At 47.4% G+C, this 24,383-nt stretch overlaps 1 protein-coding gene across 2 annotated transcripts in view; it reads left to right on the forward strand.

The window, feature by feature from the left end:
- TGFBR1 (transforming growth factor beta receptor 1) overlaps window positions 1-24,383 on the forward strand; it is a 349,773-nt gene that overhangs the window by 41,760 nt on the left and 283,630 nt on the right. For both annotated transcript variants that reach the window (XM_075315001.1, XM_075315000.1), the window contains exon 3: window positions 15,631-15,870. In XM_075315001.1, the coding sequence (XP_075171116.1) occupies window positions 15,631-15,870 (240 nt within the window). The remainder of the gene's footprint in view (window positions 1-15,630; window positions 15,871-24,383) is intronic.

The raw sequence follows: 24,383 nt of genomic DNA on the forward strand, positions 1-24,383 counted from the left end.
GGTGGGACTTATTAATACTCTTCCCTATGATGTGATCCTAGGAAGGGATCTGCCCTATTTTTGGACTTTATGGAAGGGACCTCCTAAGTCCCCTCAGATATTGGTCAGTCCGGGACCTGAGCCCTACAATCCTGAATCCGGGACGCCTGCCGTAGGGGTCCCCATGATAGGGACAGGATGTGAACCTGATAGGTCGCCCCTAGAGGTATTGGCAGGAGAGGCTGAGACGGTCGAGCCCATCCCGGAGTTGGAGGCGTCCCCGGATACGTTTGGGACAGCCCAACTCCAGGACCCTACATTAATACATGCCCGGAGTCGGGTGACAGTAGTTGACGGGGTGGCACAGCTGCCTGGTGCCCAGGTAAGATACCCCCATTTCGCTCTTAAGCAGGATTTACTCTACCGGGTAGATGAAATACGGGGCGTAGGGGTAGAGCAGTTGGTGGTGCCCCAGCCGTATCGCCGGCGGGTCCTCGACTTGGCTCATAAACACCTGATGAGTGGTCACCTAGGGGTCAAGAAAACGCAGGAGCGAATATTGCAAAGGTTCTATTGGCCCGGGGTCTTTGGGGAGGTAAAACGGTTCTGCGAAACCTGCCCGGAGTGTCAGCTTACCGCACCCCTGACCCACTTTCGCAGTCCGTTGGTACCGTTACCCATTATAGAAGTCCCTTTTGAACGGATAGGAATGGATCTGGTGGGGCCCCTCGTAAAGTCTGCTCGAGGGCACCAGCATATCCTAGTGATCGTTGACTATGCCACCCCGGTATCCAGAGGCGATACCTCTCAGACATACTGCAGCCAAGCTTATAGCTCGGGAGTTGTTTGCTGTGTTCTGCCGGGTGGGGTTGCCCAAGGAGATCCTTACGGATCAGGGGACCCCATTCATGTCTAAAGTGACCAAAGAGCTATGCCGGCTACTCCAGATCAAGCAGTTGCGTACGTCTGTGTATCATCCTCAGACGGATGGTTTAGTGGAACGATTCAATAAAACCCTGAAAACCATGCTCAAAAGGGTGATTTCCAAAGACGGGAAAGACTGGGATATGATGCTTCCCTATTTGATGTTTGCCATACGAGAGGTGCCACAGGCATCCACGGGGTTTTCGCCTTTTGAATTGTTATACGGGCGACATCCCCGGGGATTGTTGGACCTGGCAAAAGAAACCTGGGAGCAGGAGCCCACCCCCCATAAAAGTGTGATTGAACACATTTTGGGTATGCAGAACCGCATAAGCGCGGTCATGCCAATTGTGAAGGAGCATTTACAGGAGGCTCAGGCCGCGCAAAGCGGCCGCTACAATAGACAAGCCACCGTGCGGACCTTTAATCCCGGGGATCGGGTGTTGGTATTGATTCCCACGGCGGAGAGTAAATTCCTGGCTCAGTGGCAAGGCCCCTACGAGATAAAGGAAAGAGTCGGGGTGGTTAACTATAAAGTATTGCAGCCCGGTAGGCGGAAACCTGAACAAATATACCATGTCAACCTATTAAAACCTTGGCAGGAACGGGAAAACCTGATGGCTGTTTTTTCCCCACCTCCCTCCTCTTCGGGTCGTTCACATCCGGCTCCAGCGACCTCCGGAGGGGACGAACCGGAAGTAAGGATTGGAGAAGCCCTCACCAAGACACAGAGGCGAGAGGCCAGACGGTTGGTTCAGCAGAACCCCGATGTCTTCTCCGAGCTGCCCGGTAGGACCAGTCTGATACGACATGATATTGTCACCGAGCCCCACCTGAAGGTACGCCTGAAGTCATACCGGGTACCGGAGGCTCGACGACAAGCCATATCGGAGGAAGTAAAGACAATGTTACGCCTGGGGGTCATCGAAAAATCCCGGAGTGAATGGGCTAGTCCGATTGTCATAATACCAAAACCCGATGGCTCCTTAAGGTTCTGCAATGACTTTAGGAGATTGAACGAAATATCCAAGTTTGATCTCTACCCCATGCCCCGGGTGGATGAGCTGATTGATAGGCTGGGACAGGCGCGATACTTTACCACGCTCGACCTGACCAAGGGGTACTGGCAGGTGCCACTGACGGAGTCCGCCAAGGAGAAAACCGCTTTTGTTACGCCGGAGGGTCTCTTCCACTATGTTGTCTTGCCTTTTGGGTTACATGGCGCTCCGGCCACGTTCCAGAGGTTGATGGACTTAGTGCTGGAACCCCACCAGGCGTATGCTTCAGCGTACCTTGATGACATCATTATTTACAGCTCCGATTGGCAGACCCACTTGGAACAGGTACAAGCGGTGGTGGACGCACTTCGAACAGCCGGATTGACAGCCAATCCCAAGAAATGTGCGTTGGGACTCACGGAAGCCCGCTACTTGGGCTACGTAATAGGCCAAGGAGTGATTAAGCCCCAAATTAACAAGGTTGAGGCGATCCAGAAGTGGCCTAGACCCCTGACCACGAAGCAGGTTAGGGCCTTCCTGGGTATTGTGGGGTACTACAGGAGGTTTGTAAAAGATTTTGCGGGACTATCAGCCCCCTTGACGGACCTTCTCAAAGGCAAGAAGTCCGTCATGGTGCGCTGGACTCCGCAGGCCGAGGACTCCTTCCGGGCCCTGAAGGAGGTCCTGTGCGGACAGCCCGTTCTTGTAAACCCTGATTTCCGGAAAGAGTTCATAGTACAGACTGACGCCTCGGAGGTCGGCCTGGGGGCAGTGCTGTCTCAGGTGGTTCAGGGGGTGGAACACCCCGTCACCTTCTTAAGTAGGAAGCTCACCCCTCCCGAGCGGAATTATAGCGTAGTGGAGAAGGAGTGTCTGGCGATCAAGTGGGCCTTGGAGTCCCTACGCTATTACCTGCTGGGACGGCAGTTTCGCTTGGTGACGGATCACTCTCCACTGGTCTGGATGAGGTCCGCCAAGGAACGGAATGCCCGGGTTACCCGGTGGTTCCTTTCTCTGCAGAACTTTCGGTTTACGGTTGAACACCGGGCCGGTAGGTTGCAGGGCAACGCCGATGCCTTGTCCCGCGGCCCATGTTTGATGGCAGGAGTTCAACCCCGCACGCTTGAACTGAGGGGGGGGGTATGTGAGACTGTGACCGGGGTTATCTATGACGGCCGGTATGTCTCGCCCCGGTTGTGCTCACTCCATGATAATCCACTATAGGGTTAATGCTGTTTTCCCTACAGGCTGAAGGGAGGGATAAATAGATTCAGGAACAAGGGCAGGTGTGCCGGGTGTGAGGGGGTGATCACATCTCCCTGAGTTCTCTGCCGGAAAGGCACATATGTAATATTGTGGACTTTTTTCTTTGGAATAAACCGTGTGCTGTGAACCTTGGTGCCTGGATCCCGTGTCTTCTGCAGCGCAGCCGACGACGCTACCTCACAATATATATATATATATATATATAGATATAGATATAGAGATATTGTGTGTAGTTACCAAGTGTTTGTGTAGGGCGCTGTACATGTTCTGGGTGTGGCGGTGTTTGTGTGTTGCGTTGTGTGTTGCGTTGTTTGTGGAGCGCTGTGTGTCTAGCATTGTGTGTGTGTGTGTGTGTGTGTGTGTGTTGCGTGGGTGTGTTGTGCGGCATGTGCATATATGTGTGTGTCGCGTTGTTTGTGTGTTGGGTGTTGTCGTGCTCCATCCCCCATGCTGCGCACCCCCCATCGTGCTCCATCCCCCATGCTGCGCACCCCCCATCGTGCTCCATCCCCCATGCTGCGCACCCCCCATCGTGCTCCATCCCCCATGCTGCGCACCCCCCATCGTGCTCCATCCCCCATGCTGCGCACCCCCCCATCGTGCTCCATCCCCCATGCTGCGCACCCCCCATCGTGCTCCATCCCCCATGCTGCGCACCCCCCATCGTGCTCCATCCCCCATGCTGCGCACCCCCCATCGTGCTCCATCCCCCATGCTGCGCACCCCCCATCGTGCTCCATCCCCCATGCTGCGCACCGCCCATCGTGCTCCATCCCCCATGCTGCGCACCCCCCCATCGTGCTCCATCCCCCATGCTGCGCACCCCCCCCATCGTGCTCCACAGTCACACGTCAGACAGTATACACGCACACATCTGATCGCATACACTCACACCCCACTTCTGCCTGTGCCCTCCGGTGGGCGGTCCCAGCAGCTGTGTTGCACGCAGTGCTCCTCTGCTTTCTACCGACACGCACACACCCGATCGCATACACGCACACACCCGATCGCATACACGCACACACCCGATCGCATACACGCACACACGCGATCGCATACACGCACACACCCGATCGCATACACGCACACACCCGATCGCATACACGCACACACCCGATCGCATACACGCGCACACACACTGACGATATCGCACATACGCGCTCACACACTCACAACATCCGGCCAATCCGCTGTTTGTCACCGTAAGGACACAATTTTAAAGGCAGACAGGCAGGCAGGCAGGCAGAATAAGGCAATTATATATATAGATAATGTAATATAATATATAATGCGTAGTGCTCTGCGGTATTTTTGATTCTCAGTGCAAATAAAGCAGATGGTTACAGGCTGCCACCCATTAATTTTTTTTTTGTAATTATTTAAAATAATTACAACAAAAAACAAAAACTAGGGTTCCTGCCGTATTTTGATCACCGGTCAGGCACAAGCGCCATTTCCAGGCGCTTTACCCAGCTCGTCCAGTGGCCCTGATGGCATTGGCACGTGGATAATAAAGGGGTTATATACCAGCTTCGTAATCTCAGCTGGTACTAAGCTTGAATTTCATGTTGTCACGCTAATTTAGAGATGGCTACCATGAATTTTTAGTAAACGGTAAAAAGAAAAAACCCAACACATAGAAAAATAAAAAAAATTTAGAGACTCCATCTTATAAAGAAAAATCCTTAGTCCAACGTAGTCCACATGGATAGTAATGTCAGCTCTGCTTCATCGCTCTGTACAGACAGGCATCTCTACAGAGCCAGAAGCAGGCTGACACTGATAGTGACAGTTAAAGTTCAATCAAGTCCATGGCTATACCATGGACTCGTGTGAACCCAGACGTCACCGCGAACACAGCCGAAAAACGCCGAAGATTACCAAGTGACGAGTAGTGCAGTGAATACCTCCGGAAGTTAATGATTGAACCCGGAAGCAGAAGCGTCCAGAAGATAGCGGGTCTGCAGGACGCGTCACTGGACTTAATAATAAACATTGTCATTATACTATTAACTATATTCTTTATTTTACAGTACACCCCCCGCCCCATCCCATAACTGTAAAGTGTTCAGACGCACGTTCACGTTCTCTCCGGCCCCAGACTTTGCAAAAAGTTTGGGCGAGTCTCCCGATTCCGAACTTCGGGGGTTTCGCCCATCACTAGTCATCATGTCTCTGGCATGTCTCAATCTTATAGACACATTTGCAGATCCGATGAGAACATCAGCTTTACATGAGATTAGGACTCGGTTCACCCTGTGGTCCAATGGTTCCACTCCCGCTCATTGCCGCATCACCAGTGAGCGTTATACTCGCAGAATTTTATAACATTAGGATGTGGAAGTATAACATTTGATACAAATGTAATTTTTTTTTTTTTTAATTAGCTTCAAGATCTTGGTCTTACGGAGTAATTGACACAGAGTTTAAAACAAATCTTAAAGTTAAGGTGCCACGATTGTAGTTGTTGTATTAATAAATACTGATTATGGAATCAATTAATATAAAATTAAATTCATTGTTTATGGAATCAATTAATACAAAATTAAATTCATTGTTTATTTCCTTTTTATTTGATTTCTATTTATACACACACACTGGTAGCTGCCATCTTGGATTTGCAGTGTGTAACTGTAGCTACTCCCTGATGTGACATGGACATGCCCCCTGGGCTTGCCAGATCACTGCTTGTATAAAAGGGTGCAGCCAGGCCCCTTTTTTTGGTACTTGCATATTGGAGACTCTGTCACTATATGGTGTACATTAGTACCAGGCAGCCCACCTGATCGAATAGTATGGGCATGTAATAGGCTGCTGACTAGGTTACTATGCACCTGTAAGCGTGAACGACGCCCTATGCAAGCCACCTAGTGTGTGCAATTTTATCATCCAGCGATTTCCCCCCCCCCCCCCCCCCCCCCCCAACATGTTTTGGACTTTTGTGAGTGATTTGCTCCTCTTGCACCTGTGATACTTCCATCTATTGGAGTTTGGCTGCATCCTGGTAGTCCATTAGTTTTTTTGGCCTGGGCAGTTCACCACTACTTTATCCTGCTGTGAGTATCTTAAATTGTGGAGGATATTTAGTCCTCTTTTTGTTGTTTTCCTCTTTAAAATAAGCAAAGTATTTTGTTGTGGTCATGTGTACTTTTAAGTACTATCTTACCTCCGTTATATCGGCTGAGATGGTTTGAACACTAGGATTGAGTCCTGTTCCATGTTGGGGCTTTTGAGGACTTGATTGTTTTGCCAAAACTATTGCTGTTTTATGGAAAATGTAGGTTGGGGCAGTTTTTTCTCCTCCCCGTTCTTTACTATCCCCTTCTTTCCACCTCTTCTTTTTTCTACTTCCTATTCCCTCTTTCTCTGCACTTCCCTTCTACCCTTTTTCCCCTCCGTTCTACTCATCCCTTTCCCTTTTCTCCCCTTCCTTACAGCCATTCCTCTCTCCCACCATATTATTCCCTTACCCCCATTTTCTCTAGTCACCCTCCACGACAGCTATAGAGGAGGTTAACTCTCTGCCCTATTAGGGACAGTAAACAGAGGTTAAATAACCCCTCCCCACCTCCCATCTCCGTTTGTTTTCTGTCCCTATGGGACATGAGAGGTTACTGATGTGCTCTCGTGGCCGGTGATGAGAGTGCGGCATTAGGCTACTTGCGGGCAGCTGAGGTTGGGGGCCAAGTTCCTATCTCCTCCACCACTGCTCCCGTCTCCTTGGGACTCGGGACCTGTCTGCCCGTCCTGCGCCTCTGAGGTAAAGCAGGGCACACTGACTTCCATGGACCTCCGGCAGCTCCATGGCACCTCCTCCTCTCCCACACGTGATGACGATGGAGCGTGAAAGTGACGTTGGCGTCCTTTGATGACGTCACTTTCAAGTTTATGCATTCCACTGTGGACCGCACACGCCGTCGCTGCCTTTGGATGCCGGCACTCGCTCCTGTGGAAGCCTGCGCCCTCCTGAACGATAGAGGAGGAGGAGTCATCCACAGCTGGATATAACCCCGACCGCATAACGAACCCAGGTAAGAGCACTCCCCAGGACTAGGATGGCGGGAGATCGCTCTACTAGCTCTGCATCTGTGGAGCCCAGCTCAGCCCCCGGTTCTGTGAGTAACAGTGATTAGGGGGTTAGGTCAGGTGGTGGGCTATAATATGACAGCAGACTTCACTTCTGAGTGCTTGTATTCAATGGTCTCTTCTCTCCCCCTTAGGGAGATAAGGCTCCTGTCCCCAAGGAGGAGAAACCATCTATCAAAAGGTGCATGATATGCAATAAAAAGCTTCCTGCTAAATATTCCAACAAGCTATGTCAGCCCTGTACCGATCAGGTAGTAAGAGAGGAACAACCCTCCCTTATGGATGAACTTAAAAATATGGTCCATCAGGAGATTCAGTCCTTCCTGGCGTCCCTTTCACAACTACCCCCGATGCACCTTTTGCACCTAAGAAAAGGAAAATCAACCCTGTGGAGGACTCAAAGTCAGATTATTTGGTGGGGCCCTCCTCTGATCCGGAAGAGATGTTTGACGAGTGATGAGAATGATGGCTTATCTTCGGATAAAGTTGAAGCCAGATATTTTTTCTCAATGGAGGATATGGATGAACTTTTAGGTGCAGTAAGGGAGACTGAGGGTAGGAGAAGAAAAATCTACTAGATCGGTACAAGACGAAATGTTCGGGGGCCTTAGGACCCGCAAGAAGTTGGGATTTCCGGTCCACGAAATAATCTGAGATGGTTTTACAGGAGTGGGGAAACCCGGAGCAACTCCTTACCATTTCCCATGAATTGAGAAATAGATTCCTGCTGGAAGAAGATTCCACCTGTTGCTAGGATATACCGAAGGTGGATATTCAGGTCGCCAGAGTGGAAAGTAATACAACCCTACCATTTGAAGATTCGTCTCAACTCAAAGACCCCATGTACCGTAAGATGGACAGCCTCTTTCGGAAATCCTGGGAGGCATCCGCGGTTCTCCTTAAGACAAGGGTCGCCTTTACTTGTGTGGCCCGCTCCTTGTTCAGACAGATGGCTGTGACAGCTGGAGGAACATCTTACCCAAGACACCCCCAAGGAAGATATCCTGGCTTCCCTGCCGCTCCTAGAGAAGGCAACAGGGTTTCTGGCTGATCCTTCTGCGGAGTCTGTCCGTGTAGCAGCACGAAGCGAAGTCATTTCTAATGCGGTGAGAAGAGCTCTCTGGCTTAAGCTTTGGAGCGGTGATGCGGCCTCCAGAGTGAAACTCTTCTCTTCAGTTTAGAGGGGCATATGTTTTTGGTCCAGCCCTAGAAGAGCTTCTGGAGAAGGCTACGGACAAGAAGAAACTGTTGCTTGAAGACAAACCACATAAGAAAATTTTTCATTCCCCCCCCCCCCCGAATATATCTACCCAATTACAGAGGGAAGGGTAAGACAGGCTGTTGGGATTACCAGAAAGGGGGCAGAGGAATGAGCATCTTTCAATCCCAAAGGTCTTAAGATCGTAGACCGCAGCAAGACAAGCAATGACGCCATCAGGATAGGAGGTCAACTGTCAGCATTCCTAAGTCAGTGGCAGAGGAGGTATTATTGAACCACTTATTCCAACTTATCCTCCTCTCTATACTCTGGTCACTTCCTCTCCCTCCCGGGGAAGTCATGTCACTCTCATGGGCTGTATTCAAAACCTCCAAAAAAAATAGGGGTTGTACCAGAGTCGGAGGCGGGGTTTAGCCATTACTCCCGTCCCTTCCTGAAAAAAACAAAAAACGGCACATCTCGGTTAATAATCAAGCTCAAGCCCTTAAATCGCCACGTCATCTACCGGCGTTTCAAAATGTCCGTCAGGTCCACCACGCCCCTTGTCGGTCCGGGATTTTTTTATGACCACTACAGATTTAAAAGATACGTACTACCATATCCCGCTTTTTCACGCCCACAAAAAGTTTTTTCGCTTCGCAGTTTTCCACAAGGGGCATCTGACATTATCAGTTCAACTCCCTCCCATTAAGTCTCTCATCTGCACCTCGGGTTTTCACCAAAATAATGGGGGAGGTGGTAGCATTCCTGCGGGGACAAAACGTTTGTATAATCCCCAACCTCGACGACTTCCTGGTAGTGGCCCCCTCTGCCCAATTGCTCCTCCAACATGTGCAGCTCACACTAACCGGGGATGGGTGGTGAACCCTCTAAAATCGGAGCTTCTTCCTCCACAAATAAGGTCTTCCTCGGAGTCATGTTGGACTTGTAAAACAACAATCCTTCCTTCTGAGAGACAAGCAGTTAGTGATAAAGGAAAAAATTTCATTTCTGCATTGCATTGAGTTGTCACCCTGAGATTCACAATGTCTGTACTGGGATCTATGACACTTGCATCCCGGCGGTCTCCTGGGCTCAGGCCCACTCACAAACCTATCAGGCTCATATCTTGGCATCTTGGGACTGCGCCCAGAGCTCCCTAAACAAGAAGATATCCCTGCCAGGTTCGGTGAAAGCCTCCTTGTTATGGTGGATGATCCCTGCCCATCTCCAAAAAGGAGTTTATTGGAATCGAGAGCCGTTGGTGACAATCACCACAGATGCAAGCCAGAAAGGCTGTGGGTCGATCTCAGGTTCTCTTCCAAGACTTCTGGTCAGCAGACATCAGTCGCAGATCCTTGAATTATCGAGAACTGGCAGCCTTCCTTCAAGCGCTCAGGGCAGCGAAATCCATGCTTCAAGGGGCACATGTCATGGTGTACTTTGACAATATGACATCGGTAGCTCACCTACGTCATCAAGGCAGCTCGCGCTACAAGAGTTTGCAAAGGATTTCCACAGGAATCTTTTTTTTTTAATTTTTTTTTGGCCGGAAAAACACCACCTGTCACTATCAGCTGTCCACCTGAAGGGCTCTGAAAATACTCGAGCAGATTACCTCAGCAGGCAGGTTGTTCATCCTGGAGAATGGTCCCTGAAACCAGATGTGTTCCATTCCTTAGTCCAAAGGTGGGGACAACAGGAGGTGGATGTCTTTGCAACTCAGCAGAACGCAAGGGTACATCAGTTTTTCTCTTTAAGTCCCAGGGATCCGGCAATAGCAGTGGATGCCTTCTCCCGTCCTTGGAGGTTTCAACTGGCATACGCCTTTCCACCAATCCCGCTACTGCCAAGGACTCTTCAGACAGTCAGTTCAGACAGGGTTCCTACCATCCTGGTCGCGCCACTCTGGCCCAGTCGCAGCTAGTTCGGGGCCCTCATAACCATGGCTCAGGATGGACCCTTCCTATTGCCTCAGATCCCAGATCTTCTCCATCAAGGTCCGTTCTTTCACGCAGACCTCAAGAGACTGAACCTGGCTGTGTGGCTCCTCAGGCCATCATTTTGAGAGCTAGGGGTCTGTCTGAGAGGGTCATTGACACGCTACAGAAAAGTTGTAAGCCTGTCATTAATCTGATCTACTTTAAAATCTGGAAGACCTTTACCAACTCGTGCAGTCTTCAGGCTCCTTACCCGTTCCAACCAAATGTGGCTCACATCCTGAACTTTTTACTGTCGGGTCTTGAAAAAGGCTCAGCGCCAGCATTCTCAAAGTATAAGCATCAGCTTTTAAGTGCGTATTTTGATCAGGACTTTGCAAACCATCGCTGGGTGAAGCGATTCCTCTCTTCAGCGGTTAAAGCCCATCCTAAACGGCTGACAATAGTTTTCCCCCTGGGATCTTAACGAAGTTCTTCAGGGGTTGACTCGGGCTCCGTTTGAACCTCTGGCTTCCTCTACCATGAGGTATCTGGCTAGGAAAACTGCATTCTTGATTGCAGTTACTACGGCCAGGCGAGTAGGTATAATCCAGGCTCTTACCATTCGAGAGCCCTATATGAAGATTCTAGATGATCGAATCGTCTTCCGTCTGGATCCTTCCTTTCTCCCAAAAGTGATGTTGGACTTTAATAGGAACAAAGACAGTATTCTGCCATCTTTTTGTCAAAATCCAGCTAACCAAAAGGAGATGGACTTTCATTCCATCGATGTACGTAGGGCAGTCAATGCTATACCTTCAGAAAACAAATTTCCTTCAGAAAGGATTCCAATCTTTTTGTGCAGATTGTTGTTAAGAATGCTGGAAAGAAGGCTGCCAAGAGCAAAGTATCCAACTGGATAAAAAAAAAAAAACTATTAAAGAGGCATAATGCTACCCAAGGCCTTCTTCTTCCGGATCACTTGAGCGCACATTATACTCGATCCATGTCAGTCTCCTGTGCTGAGAGGGCTGACTCGTCAATTGATCAGATTTGCAGAGCAGCGACCTGGTCTTCTGCCCATACTTTTATTAGACATTACCGATTGGACTGGCTTTTCAATAGAGATTTGGCCTTTAAACGTAAAGTCCTACAGGCTGTTGTCCCTCCCAAGCCTGTTCGTTGGTACTCCTCCTGTGTGCTGTCGTGGAGAGTGACTAGAGAAAATGGAATTTATCTTAGTTAATTCTGTTTGTAGGAAACCCTCCACGACAGCACAGTTATCCCTCCCTTTCCACTTATTTGCATGCATATTAATGGCTTATTTCTGAAAATAAAAGATTTAAACCATTCATGATTTGTTTGTGGTACTTGAGAAAAACACTGGAGATGAGAGGTGGGGTGGGGTTATTTAACCGCTTTGTCCCTAATAGGGCAGAGAATTAATCTCCTGTGTGCTGTCGTGGATGGTTTCCTACAAACCGAATTAACGGTAAGATAAATTCCATTTTTTTAAGATTTAGGTGAAGTTTCATGTTTACAAATAAAATGTTACATTTTTAAGGACCCCTGTATTTTTGGTTCATTATAATTCAATGCTCTTTTGATCTAAAAGGTGGCGCTTATTCGTTAAAGAATCCCTGCTTTCACTATCACACTTCCCTGTCTTTCCTCAAAGGAAGAATACTCTACCATATAGGACAAAATAATTTAGGCTGGGGCGGAGAGCCCCTTCATGGAAAATTCACCTCTCATCTCCTTGATGATACCCATCCGAAAGGTCAGACTTTCAGTACACTTTTATATTTTTTTTTTTTTTCTTATTTCCTCAGCTTCATTTGGTCTCCTCCTTTTTTCTTCCATAAACTTTACACACCTTAGCCTCCCTTGCACCTCCTTCCCGACCCCCCCCCCCCCCTCCGCTGTTTTCAGCCTTGCATATTTGCGCAAAGAATAGCACAGATAAATATGGGATATCTGCACTGCACTATCTTTAGCGCTCATGCGTTAAGAGGTTACAGATTTTGTGTGATATGCATAAGACTAATTCATTTATTAATGCTACAGAAGACTCCTTTTAAATTGGCCCAGCCTTAGTGATTCAGGTACGTTTGACCTCCGTTTTTAACACTGATGCCACACCTACCCATGTCATTCTATGGTGTTATTCACACGGCTGTGTTTTCACATGCACTGTGTGGCCCTGCATGCACACACGGGGACATGTCCGTTTTTTTTTTTCTTTGGCAGCACGGTTGTCACACGGATCGCACACTGATGTGATACGTGTGACATGTACCGGAGAAAACACGTGTCTTTCAAAAAAAAAATGATTTTCATACAATCGTCTCCAGTGCTGCTGTCACTTGCTTCCAACCCCCACTCATTAGACTCATTGCATATGCACTACACTGAGGAGCTGGTAGCAGCAGCGTCGGGACGTGTGTGTGTGTGTGTGTGTGTGTGTGTGTGTGTGTGTAGTGGTGATAGGGGGTCATCGGATTATCCAAGGAACTCCGATGACACCCTGATGACACCACAGTGACACCCACGCTACTGCAGCTTCACGGGTTCATCTGAGCTCATTGTGAACTCTGATTAACCCGTGATGTCGCTTTTGCACCCGCGCACACACACTGATAAGGGCACCCCTGCGGTTACCTGTGCTGACCTTATGAGGTCCAGGTTTACCGCAGGGAAGAATACACAGCAGTGTGTGTGTGCCTGCAGGGGCTGCTCTCGCAAACAATGGGCAACTTCGGTTCTCCATTGAATGTGCCAGCTGTGGTGAATATCGTCAGAGATGGTGCTGTTCCCAAGAGTGTTTCTGGGCTCCCTCTGGTGGCTAGTGCTCGTAGTGAGTCTGGTTCTGCATCTGTTGCTCAGACAGGTGCAGGAGATTATTGCTGTTCCAGGAAGCCTATAAAATCTAGCCTGGGGGGATATAGGAAGGCAGTTTCTGTCTAGTCCTTGCCTGTGATTGTTTCTGTTCCATGAGAAAATGTCCATAGTTTTGTCCTCCAGCGATAAGGCGTTTGCCTTTCCTTGTAGGTTCTAGTTTTACATTTTTTTCTGCTCCTTTTTGGATTCTCCAGAAATTATTACTGCAGCGTTTTTTTTCATTCCTTTGCATCGGTTTTGTTTCCATGTCATCCTAGTCTGCAGCTATGCCTGTAATTATTTTTGTTTTTTCCTTCTGAGATTTAATTAGTTCTCCTGCACCTTTTTGTTTCTTGCATGTGAATAAGAGCTCTCCCTGCACTTTGGAGGCAGATTTATTACCAGCAAGGGAGTTTTGCTCCCTGTCTGATCTAGAGTTTCTATTTTTTGTATCTCATGTATTTGCACATGAGTTCCTGATAGAGTGGGAGGAAAGATTGTGTGATCTTTTAAAAGGATTTTTGATTTATCAGGTGTTGGTATTTTTTTTTAGGGTTTTTACTGGCTGCAACAAGCAAATCTATCCTATCCTTTTGTATCTAGCTAGCAGGGCCTCACTTTGCTTAAACCTATACATTCTGTGTGTTGTTTTTTCTTATATTACCGTCGTTATATGTTGAGGGCTTGTCTGTCCTTTGGGACTATTCTGAGGCAAGTCAGGATTTCTCATTTCATCTTTGAGGTTAGTTAGTTCTCCGGCGGGGACGAGGCATCTAGGTTAGTTAGGAACTCTCCACTGCTACTTCTAGTTGTTTGTGCAGTTAATGGATTGCAGCCACCTAAGTTTTCAACTACTCTTGTGCATTATCTGCCATCATTTCTTATGTTTTTTTTTTTTGCAAGCTCTTTTACGGTCGCTTGACTATAACAGCCAGTAGTATGGGATCGACGTGGGACCACCCTAATTGGATTACGGCGGTCCTACTGCGACGTCACTTCCTTGCATCTGATTGGCGGGCAGCAGCCATTGGTATAGCGCAGACAGCTCCTATGCGCGGCACTGCAAATGGATTCAATTGCAGTAAAGTCGTGCCGGCGCCGACCCCCAGCATAGCGCCGCAACAAGCAGATGAGGTACGTGCTCACGATCAGGACCCGCTGCGTCCTGAACGCGGCGGGTCCTAACCTGTGGAGCTGCAAGTCTCCTCCGCAGGAGACCGCAGTGGCCCGTGCCCGCGATCAGGGTTCTGCCTGCTGTGGTCTCCCCGCTGCGGCTCCTCGCTGTGGTCTCCTTGCTGTGTTCTCCCTAGGGAGGGCATGCGACTCCTCAGCATAAATTCACATGCTGCGGCCTCTGAAAGCCGCAACGCAGGTCATTTATGACTGCGGGCAGTACACGCACAGTGGGTATGGCATTTTTAGAAATCCCATTCACTCTGCTTGTACTGTATATCGCAGCGTTTTGGAGGCAGCTGAAACATGCTGCAAACACTGATCGTGTGCATGCACCCTAATAGCAGGGAATGGAGGAAAGGTGAGGAATTTTTTTTTTTTTGCGTATTACTGAAGGATAGATTCAATACTACAGGACACAATACTACAAGGATGGGCACAGTATTAAAAGAATGGGCACAATACTGCAGGACACAATACTACGAGGATGGGCACAATGCTACAAGGATTGCCACAATGCTACAAGGATTGCCACAGTGCTACAAGGATGGGCACAAAACTACAGGGCACAATACTACAGGGCACAAGGATGACCACAATACCACAAGGATGAGCACAATACAGGGTACAAGGATGGGCACAATACTACTGGGCACAGTACAAGGATAAGCACAATACTATTGGGCACAACACCACAAGGATGAGCACAATACTATTGGGCACAATACCACAAGGATGAGCACAATACTAATGTGCTCAATACTACAAAAAAAAGTGCATGTTTGTTAAAATAAACAAGTAAAAAATGTTCAACAAAGTGATACAAAGATGTATAAAAAAAAAGTGGATTCATAAAAAATGCCACTTTGTCCTGCAAAGAATGTGGTCCCTCTCAATTTTTTTTCTATATGCAGCCCACGCACCCAGCTGAGTTTGAGACCCCTCATCTATGACATAAACCTAATGGAAAAAATAAGCATCAACTGGGTAGAAGGGCAAAATGGGCAATTGTAAGTACATAGTTCTTTAAAATATGATAGCAATATTTTAGGAGGATACATATTTTGATGGAAGTGCTTCTGTAAGAAAAAGTAGTGAATTTTGCCCTTATGATTTCAGTGTCACATGTATAGTGCAAATGTATTTCTATGTGGAGAAAAAAGCTGCAATATAATTTATAAGAGGTATATCTTATGTTTCCTTACAGTTACAACACACAAGCCTTTGCCCCCCTTTACTCCAGTGGAGTTGGCAGCCATCATTGCTGGTCCTGTATGTTTCATCTGCATTCTACTGATGTTCATCTTGTACATATGCCATAACCGTACAGTTATCCATCATCGAGTTCCTAACGAAGAAGACCCTTCATTGGATCGACCGTTCATATCTGAGGGGACAACACTTAAAGATTTAATATATGATATGACCACTTCAGGATCTGGCTCAGGTATATTATTTTACATTAATAGGATGAAATCTACCTAAACAGTGCATGTATTTGAGGGAATTTTTTTTTTTCTATGGATTTTAGTTAATTCATGCTACGTGTTCACGTTCTAGAAGTGGTTCAGCAGAAATAATCGCTACCTCAAGACATGAGTTGATAAATTAAAGAAATGGGTGTTTATGAAAGTGCTGCCATCACAAATGATAATATGGTAGCATATTTTTAGGTCCAAAGGACACACCTAGCCTTAAGAAGCATCCCAGGTTTAGACAGCAGAAAACAGGAAAAACTATTTTCTACTAATAAAAATGTCACCTATATTTTATCTTGAGTATCCATGGTTACAACCACGAGCAAGTAACTGTCACTATGAGTGAGTGATTGTAACCATGAATACCTAAGCTAAAATGCCCTGCACATGAGGTACAATGTACAATACACTACATACGCACAGAAAGACACCTCCAGAGTTGGTCAGGGCGTGGTGAAAGGACTGAATCGGAAGTGTGCATGGTGAGTATTTGCGCTTATTGTAAAGCATTGCTCTTAAACCAAGTTACACATTTTTAAAACGCCATGCTTGTCTTGCAAAACGCTCTCAAACCAAGTTACTGTTGATCCAAGGTTCCTCTGTACTACAGTTCTAATTGGATGTAGAGTTGAAACCAGAAGTTTACATCCACTATCTAGAAAGACATATGCATGTTTTTCTCACTAGTTGACATGAAATCAGACTAAAACTTTCCCGTTTTTAGGTCAATTAGGAAATAACATTATTTATATTTGCCAAATGCCAGAATAGAGAGAGAATGTTTAAGGCATTTTTGTTAACCATTGCCCTTAAGCTGTATGATTTGGATCAAACGTTTTGGATATCTTTTATAAGCTTCTCACAGTAGTTGGCATCTATTTTGTGAAGTGTACCAGTCCCTCCTCCAGCAAAACAACCCCACAACATGACGCTGCCACCCTCATGTTTCACAATTGGGATGGTGTTTTTGGGTGTCAAAGCTTCTCCGTTTTTCCTCAAAATGTAATGATGGTCATTATGGCCAAACAGTTCAATTTTAGTTTCATCAGACCACAGGAAGTGTCTCCAAAAATTAAGGTCCTTGTTCCTGTGTGCATTTCCAAACATTAATCTGGACTTGGTTTCTTTTGTAGTAATGGCTTCTTCCTGGCAGAGTGACCTTTCGGGCCATGTTGATATCGTACTCATTTTACTGTGGATGACACAATCTTACCAGCTTCTACCAGCATCTTCAAAAGGTCTCTTGCTTTTGTTCTTGGGTATATGTACATGTCTGACCCAAAGCTCGTTCATTTCTAGTACTCAGAACTAGTGCTGAGCTGACCCGGACTGTAAACGTCCGGATCCGCGCGGTTTCAGCGCTAACCCCGGGCGCAGGATTCCAGCTGCACGATCCGGAATCGGCAATTAATAAAAATGTTAAAAAACAATAAATAAATGAGCGTTTCTTACTTACCAGACTCTGTCATGACGGCTCACTTGCTTCCGGGTTGCGCTTTCACTTCCTGTGCTGTGCACGCAGTCACACAGCTTTCCGTGCTTTCCCCGCCCACTGGCCGTCCTCTCAGCTGTGATTGGTTCCTGGCTGACGCGCTCCCAGCCTGTGACAGCTCTGCCGTGCAGTCATCGCAGCTCAGTAATAGGCTGCTAGGCTGCACTCAAAGCGGGCAGCAATGCTCTATGGCTGTTTGCTCTGACATGTAGCAGAGCTGGATGTGTCGCCGCTGGATGTCGTGTGGATTACGCCGGAGGGCTGGGGTGGGATAATAGAGGTGAAGGAGGAGGCTGCGTTTCTACTTTATTCCAAATAAAGGATTTCCCTGTGTCTTGTTTATTTATTGTAATTTACAGGTTTGTGATGCGGGTATCTCAGACGCCCGTGCGATCACAAACCTGGGGTTTAATAGCAGACATGCGCTGTTATTAACCCCTGCTATTACCTTGATTGCCACCGCACCAGGGCAATCAAGATGAGCCGATATCGCACTGGAATGGCCACATCTAACAGATGCGACCATACCGGGCGGCTGCGTGCTGAGGATATACCAGCCCCCGGCCGGCGTTATCATGGCTGGGAATGAAAATTGGGGGGACCGCACGTCGTTTTTTTTTTTTTTTTTAATTTATTTAAATTTAAAAACATAAAAAAAGCATGCGGTTTATCTTAGGCAGCAGTCACAGTGAGGGACTCCCACAAGTGTGCCATCGCAGCACAGCTGCACACACATCTGACAGGAGCGTGCATGTGTTTCTAGGTACATGCACGCTCATGCTCAGACAAGGGCAGGCTGTGACGGGTGATGTCAGACCCGCACGAGTCTGACAGCACATCACCGACGCAGCTGCACACTTCTGACAGGACCTAGAAACACATGCACGCTCATGTTCAGACAGGCGTCAAAACACTTTTTTTTTTTTTTTTTTTTTTTTTTTTTTTTTTTTGCCAGGAGGTGTAGATTGGATGCAGAAATATGGTGTAAAAATCACAGCATGAAATTTGCATCCCTTGGCCACCAAAAAAAAAAAAATAAAAAAAAAATTTTGCCACAGGTGGAAATTTGGTGCTGAAAGCTGGTGCAGACGATTTCAGCACCAAATGTGCACCTCCTGGCAAAAACACGCTACAAAAATCGCGGAAAAATAACCGCGGCAAAAACCGCGGCATAAAAATTGCGTGAAAACACCGCGATTTTTTTTGCCAGGAGGTGTAGATTGGATGCAGGAATATGGTATAAAAATTTCAGTACAAAATCTGCATCTCTTAGCCAAAAAAACTGTGCTTTTTCTGCTAGGACCGCAAATGACCCGAGTGGCGTCACTGCTCAATGCTCAGCTCATTCATTCTCTGGAGCTCACAGAGAGCAGTCGGTCGTGCCGCTCTCTGTGATATTCAGATGTAGCAGGGCCGAAGCTGCGTGGGACTTCTCCTGTGGATTACGTCGTAGCTGCAGGGTATTTGGGGGTTAATAAAGTGGTGAAGGAGGAGTGTTTTGCATTTTATTCCAAATAAAGGATTTTTCTGTGTGTCTTTGCTTATTTACTGTCACTTACAGGTTAGTGGGATGCAGGTATCTGATAGACTCCTGTGCCATCACACTAACCTAGGGTTTAGCAGCAGCCGTGCGCTGCTGCTAATCCTGCTATTACCCTGACTGGCACCGCATCACGCCAGCGGGGAGAGCCAGTAGCGCACACCGGTATGTCGCATCTAACAGATGCGACATACCGGACGGCTGCGGGCTGAGGATGTACCAGCCCCCGGCCAGCGTTATGGCTGGATGTGAAGATTAGGGGGGGACCGCACGTCTTTTTTTTTTTTTTTTTTTTTTTTTTATACTTTCACCGGAGTCACACGTGCGAGGGGCTGACGCGAGTCTGCCATGGCAGCACCCGGCAGCCTCGCATGTGTGACTCCGGGCACTGTATACACAGCACAGATACTGCGCGACGGCTGAGGCTGCAGCCGAGCGCTATAACTGTGCTGCCGAGTGTTTACTACTGTGAACTGACCGACAGACTGTACTGCTTTCCCCGCCCACCGGCCGTCCTGTGATTGGTTGCAGTTAGCTGCCACTCAGGATGGGGGCGTGTCTAGCTGCAACCAACACGTGCCGGTGGGCGGGGAAAACCATGAATATTGAATTGTCGGCTCCGGAAGGTAACAGCGTGACCCGGAAGGAGTGTGCCGCCATGACAGCGCCTTGGTGAGTATGCCGCGCTCGCTCCTAACCCCTCCACAAACGTTTTTACCCTCCGGATTCCGGTCCCCATTGACTTATATGGGCACCTGATTCCGGAGCTGATCGGATTCTTTTTTAAATCTGTTAGTGATCCACCAGCCCCGGATTATTCGCCGTTCAGCTATATTCACAACCAGTCTCCTTCCTGAGCGTTATGATGGCTGGACATTCCCATCTTGTTTGTACTTGCGAATACATGTTTGTACAGATGAACGGCGCACCTTCAGGTATCTAGAAATTGCACCCAAGGATGAACCAGACTTGTGCAAGTCCACGATTCTCTTCCTGAGATCTTGGCTGATTTCTTTTGACTGTCCCATGATGATATACAAAGAAGCAGTGTGTTTCAGGTGTGCGTTTAAAATACATCCACAGGTGTGACTCTAACTCATATGTTGCAAATAAACCTATTCGAAGCTTCCATCATTTGGGCTGTCCCATATTGTTAAAAAGCATAGTACTCTTAAAGGGGCTTTACAGGTTGCGACATCGGTAACGATATATCGTCGGGGTCACGTCGTTAGTGACGCACATCCGGCGAAGTTAGCGACATTGCAGCGTGTAAAACCTAGGAGCGACGATCAACGATCGAAAAATCGCTCTAAAACTTTGATCGTTGACGCGTCGCTCATTTCCTTAATATCGTTGCTGCCACAGGTATGATGTTGTTCGTCGTTCCTGCGGCACTACACATCTCTGTCTAGCCAGATTCCTACTCCACACTGCTAAGGGGCAAATACCCCGAAACAGCTGTCTGTGGATGGATACCATGTTTGGCATAGGTGGTGTCCTTGACTGGAGACTGCGCTTCCCGTGGTTGTTCCTTCCCAGTGAAAGACCTGGCTAGTTTCCTGGCAGCATTGTGAAACATGTGATGGTGTCTTCAAGGCTTGCTTTCTTAGCATATTTCCCAGGGGGCATTGCTCTAGAATCACTGCGTTGAGAAACACGTGATGGTGTCTCCGCGGTGTGGATGTTGATCTCCCTAAGCTCAACCATCCTTGCTTATGTGTGTCTCTGTCTGTGTCTCTGTCTGTGTCTCTGTCTGTGTCTCTGTCTGTGTCTCTGTCTGTGTCTGTGTCTGTGTCTCTGTCTGTGTCTCTGTCTGTGTCTCTGTCTGTGTCTCTGTCTGTGTCTCTGTCTGTGTCTCTGTCTGTGTCTCTGTCTGTGTCTCTGTCTGTGTCTCTGTCTGTGTCTCTGTCTGTGTCTCTGTCTGTGTCTCTGTCTGTGTCTCTGTCTGTGTCTCTGTCTGTGTCTGTGTCTCTGTCTGTGTCTCTGTCTGTGTCTCTGTCTGTGTCTCTGTCTGTGTCTCTGTCTGTGTCTCTGTCTGTGTCTCTGTCTGTGTCTCTGTCTGTGTCTCTGTCTGTGTCTGTGTCTCTGTCTGTGTCTCTGTCTGTGTCTGTGTCTCTGTGTGTCTGTCTGTGTCTGTGTCTCTGTCTGTGTCTCTGTGTGTCTGTCTGTGTCTCTGTGTGTCTGTCTGTGTCTGTGTCTCTGTGTGTCTGTCTGTGTCTGTGTCTCTGTGTGTCTGTCTGTGTCTGTGTCTCTGTGTGTCTGTCTGTGTCTGTGTCTCTCTCTCGGTCTGTGTGTGTCTGTGTCTCTCTCTCTTTTTGTCTCTGTGCGTGTGTCTCTCTCTTTTTGTCTCTGTGCGTGTGTCTCTCTCTCTTTGTCTGTGCGTGTGTCTCTCTCTCTTTGTCTGTGCGTGTGTCTCTCTCTCTTTGTCTCTGTGTGTCTCTGTGTGTCTCTGTGTGTCTTTGTGTGTGTGTCTGTGTGTGTCTGTGTCTCTCTTTCGGTCTGTGTGTGTCTGTGTCTCTCTCTCGGTCTGTGTGTCTCTCTCTCTTTTTGTCTCTGTGCGTGTGTCTCTCTCTTTTTGTCTGTGCGTGTGTCTCTCTCTCTTTGTCTCTGTGTGTCCCTGTGTGTGTGTCTGTGTGTGTCTCTCTTTTGTCTCTGTCTGTGTCCCTGTGTGTCTCTGTCTGTCTCTTTCTGTGCGTGTCTCGCTCCCGCTCTCCTTTCTCTCTCTTTCTCTCTCTCTCTCAAAGCTGGCTAATGCCTGTCTATTTATACACATTGTTTACCCATTGACCAATTAGAAAAACATCAACACCCCTTATTTACATAGTAAACAAACCATAATCGTATCTCCATAGAGATCAGTACACAGCAGCACAAATTACATTGTTAAACTAGATGAGAAATACAACAGACTTGTCACAAATACGTGAAACATTACATTACTAAAAGCTGACGTCATTAGTTACATGGGTCATTCCGACCTCACTGAATCCGGAGATCGAAGTGCGCATGCCCCCCAGGACCACCATAATACATAAGCGAAAACAGTGAAAAGCATTTATTGTGTGAACAGCAATAAATTGCAGATAAACCATGATGTATCACAATGTACTTTTGGATAATACTTTTTTGTATAATCAGAATACATATATATATGTGTGTGTGTGTGTATATGTGTATGTGTATATATATGTATGTATGTATGTATGTATATGAGCGGCAGCACGGAACTATATAAGTCCCGTATTGCTTATGGTTCATTGATGTTATAAAAAAATAATACAACCCATCAATGAAATGCGCTGTGTAAACTGATCCTTTGAGAAAATCACACATCATGTTACACATCATGTATCATGTATGTAAAATCACACATCATGTGTGATCAAAAAATGTGATAAAAAAAATGTGGGTGTGGAGAATGAGAGAGGGGAGGTGGACACATGCAGATACCAACCACGTCAAAATCCCCTGTCGCAATGTCCACATCCAATCTGAGGGGATAAAGCAAAAAAAGGAACAATATCAAATATTAAAAACATTAAAAACGAACATCAACAAACACGGATGGGCAGTAAGGACTTCTAGTCAGCTAGGCACAGTCCCTGATCATATTCCACATTAAGACCTTTCGGGGATAAACGCTCCAGTTCAAAGATCCACTGTAATTCCTTCAACTTAAATAGTTTAACTTTATTCCCGCCCCGTCGGGAATAGGGGACACTGTCAGTCACACGAAATCTTAGTTGATTGACCAAGTGCCCCCTATCCCTAAAATGTTTAGGGATGGGCAACTCCACCAGACCCGTCCTGATAGTACTTTTGTGTTTGTTTATCCTTGCTTGGACCTCCATCGTTCTCACACATGTAGAGCAAGCCACATGGACAGGTGACCACGTACACCACAAAGGTACTGGTGCACGTGTATCGCCCACCAATGCGGTACGTCTTGCCCGTACGTGGGTGACAGAAAGTGGGGCCCTTAAACATGTTGTTGCAACATGCACAGCGTAGGCATGGGAAGTTGCCCATACGGGGCTGACTCAAGGTAGTTTGAATACTCCTCTTGAAGGATCCAACATCCGACTTCACCAATATGTCTTTCAGGTTAGAACCCTGTCTATAAAGGTCCAGTCACACTAAGCAACTTACCAGCGATCCCAACAACGATAGGGATCGCTGGTAAGTTGCTAGGAGGTTGCTGGTGAGCTGTCACACTGCGACGCTCCAGCGATCCCACCAGCAACCTGACCTGGCAGGGATCGCTGGAGCGTGGCTACACGAGTTGCTGGTGAGCTCACCAGCAACCAGTGACCAGCCCCCAGTCTCCTAGTTACAGCACACATCAGGTTAATTAACCCGATGTGTGCTGCAGCTAAATGTGCACAGAGCAGGGAGCAGCGCACACTGCTTAGTGCTGGCTCCTTGCTCTCCTAGTTACAGCACACATCGGGTTAATTGCCTGATGTGTGCTGCAGCTATCTGTGCACACAGCAGGAGCCGGCAGCACAGGCAGTGAGAGCGGAGGAGTCTGGTATCAAAGGTAAATATCGGGTAACCAAGGACAGGGCTTCTTGGTTACCCGATGTTTACATTAGTTACCAGCCTCAGCAGAAGCCGGCTCCTGCTCACTGCACATTAGTTGTTGCTGTCTCGCTGTCACACACAGCGATCTGTGCTTCACAGCAGGACAGCAACAACTAAAAAATGGCCCAGGACATTCAGCAACAACCAACGACCTCACAGCAGGGGCCAGGTTGTTGCTGGATGTCACACACAGCAACATCGCTAGCAACGTCACAAAAGTTGTTCGTTACCAGCGATGTTGCTAGCGATGTTGCTTAGTGTGACGGGGCCTTAAGACAATAGCGGAAATACTTTAAAGTCACTAATCTCAGGAAGTCCCTTAAATAATAAAGGCCAGTATTTAACAATCCCCGCTGTGCGTCCACTCATGCGGCTATATGAAGAGACAAATGGGATTCTTTTTTCTCTATTATCAGATGATCTCCTATGCAATAGATCTGTAAGTCTTAATCCTAACCCTAAGTAGCTGGCTCCACGGGAGTGACTGCTATTAAACTGTAAAATGCTATTTCTGTCTGTCACTTTTGTAAAGATGTCTGTTTCCAATTTTAGACCATTCTTTGTAAACCATGGTGTCCAAAAACTGAATCTTTTCAATTGACCATGACAGGGTAAACTTCAATTCCACATACACACCATTGAGGTACTCCTGGAAGGCAAGGAGATCCTCAGTGGTGCCATGCCACAAGACATCGTCAATCTAACGCCACCAGGCCCCCACAAAGCCCCAATAAGAGGAGGAGTACACATGTTTGTCCTCGAAGACAGCCATATAGATTCCTTTCTCGCCTTTTCATTGGGGGACACAGACAGTGGGTATTATGGTGTCTCCAGGGAGGCGTGACACTAGATTTGCAAAAGTGTTA

This window comes from Anomaloglossus baeobatrachus, chromosome 6, assembly GCF_048569485.1.
Source record: "Anomaloglossus baeobatrachus isolate aAnoBae1 chromosome 6, aAnoBae1.hap1, whole genome shotgun sequence".
Classification (NCBI taxonomy): Eukaryota; Metazoa; Chordata; class Amphibia; order Anura; family Aromobatidae; genus Anomaloglossus; species Anomaloglossus baeobatrachus.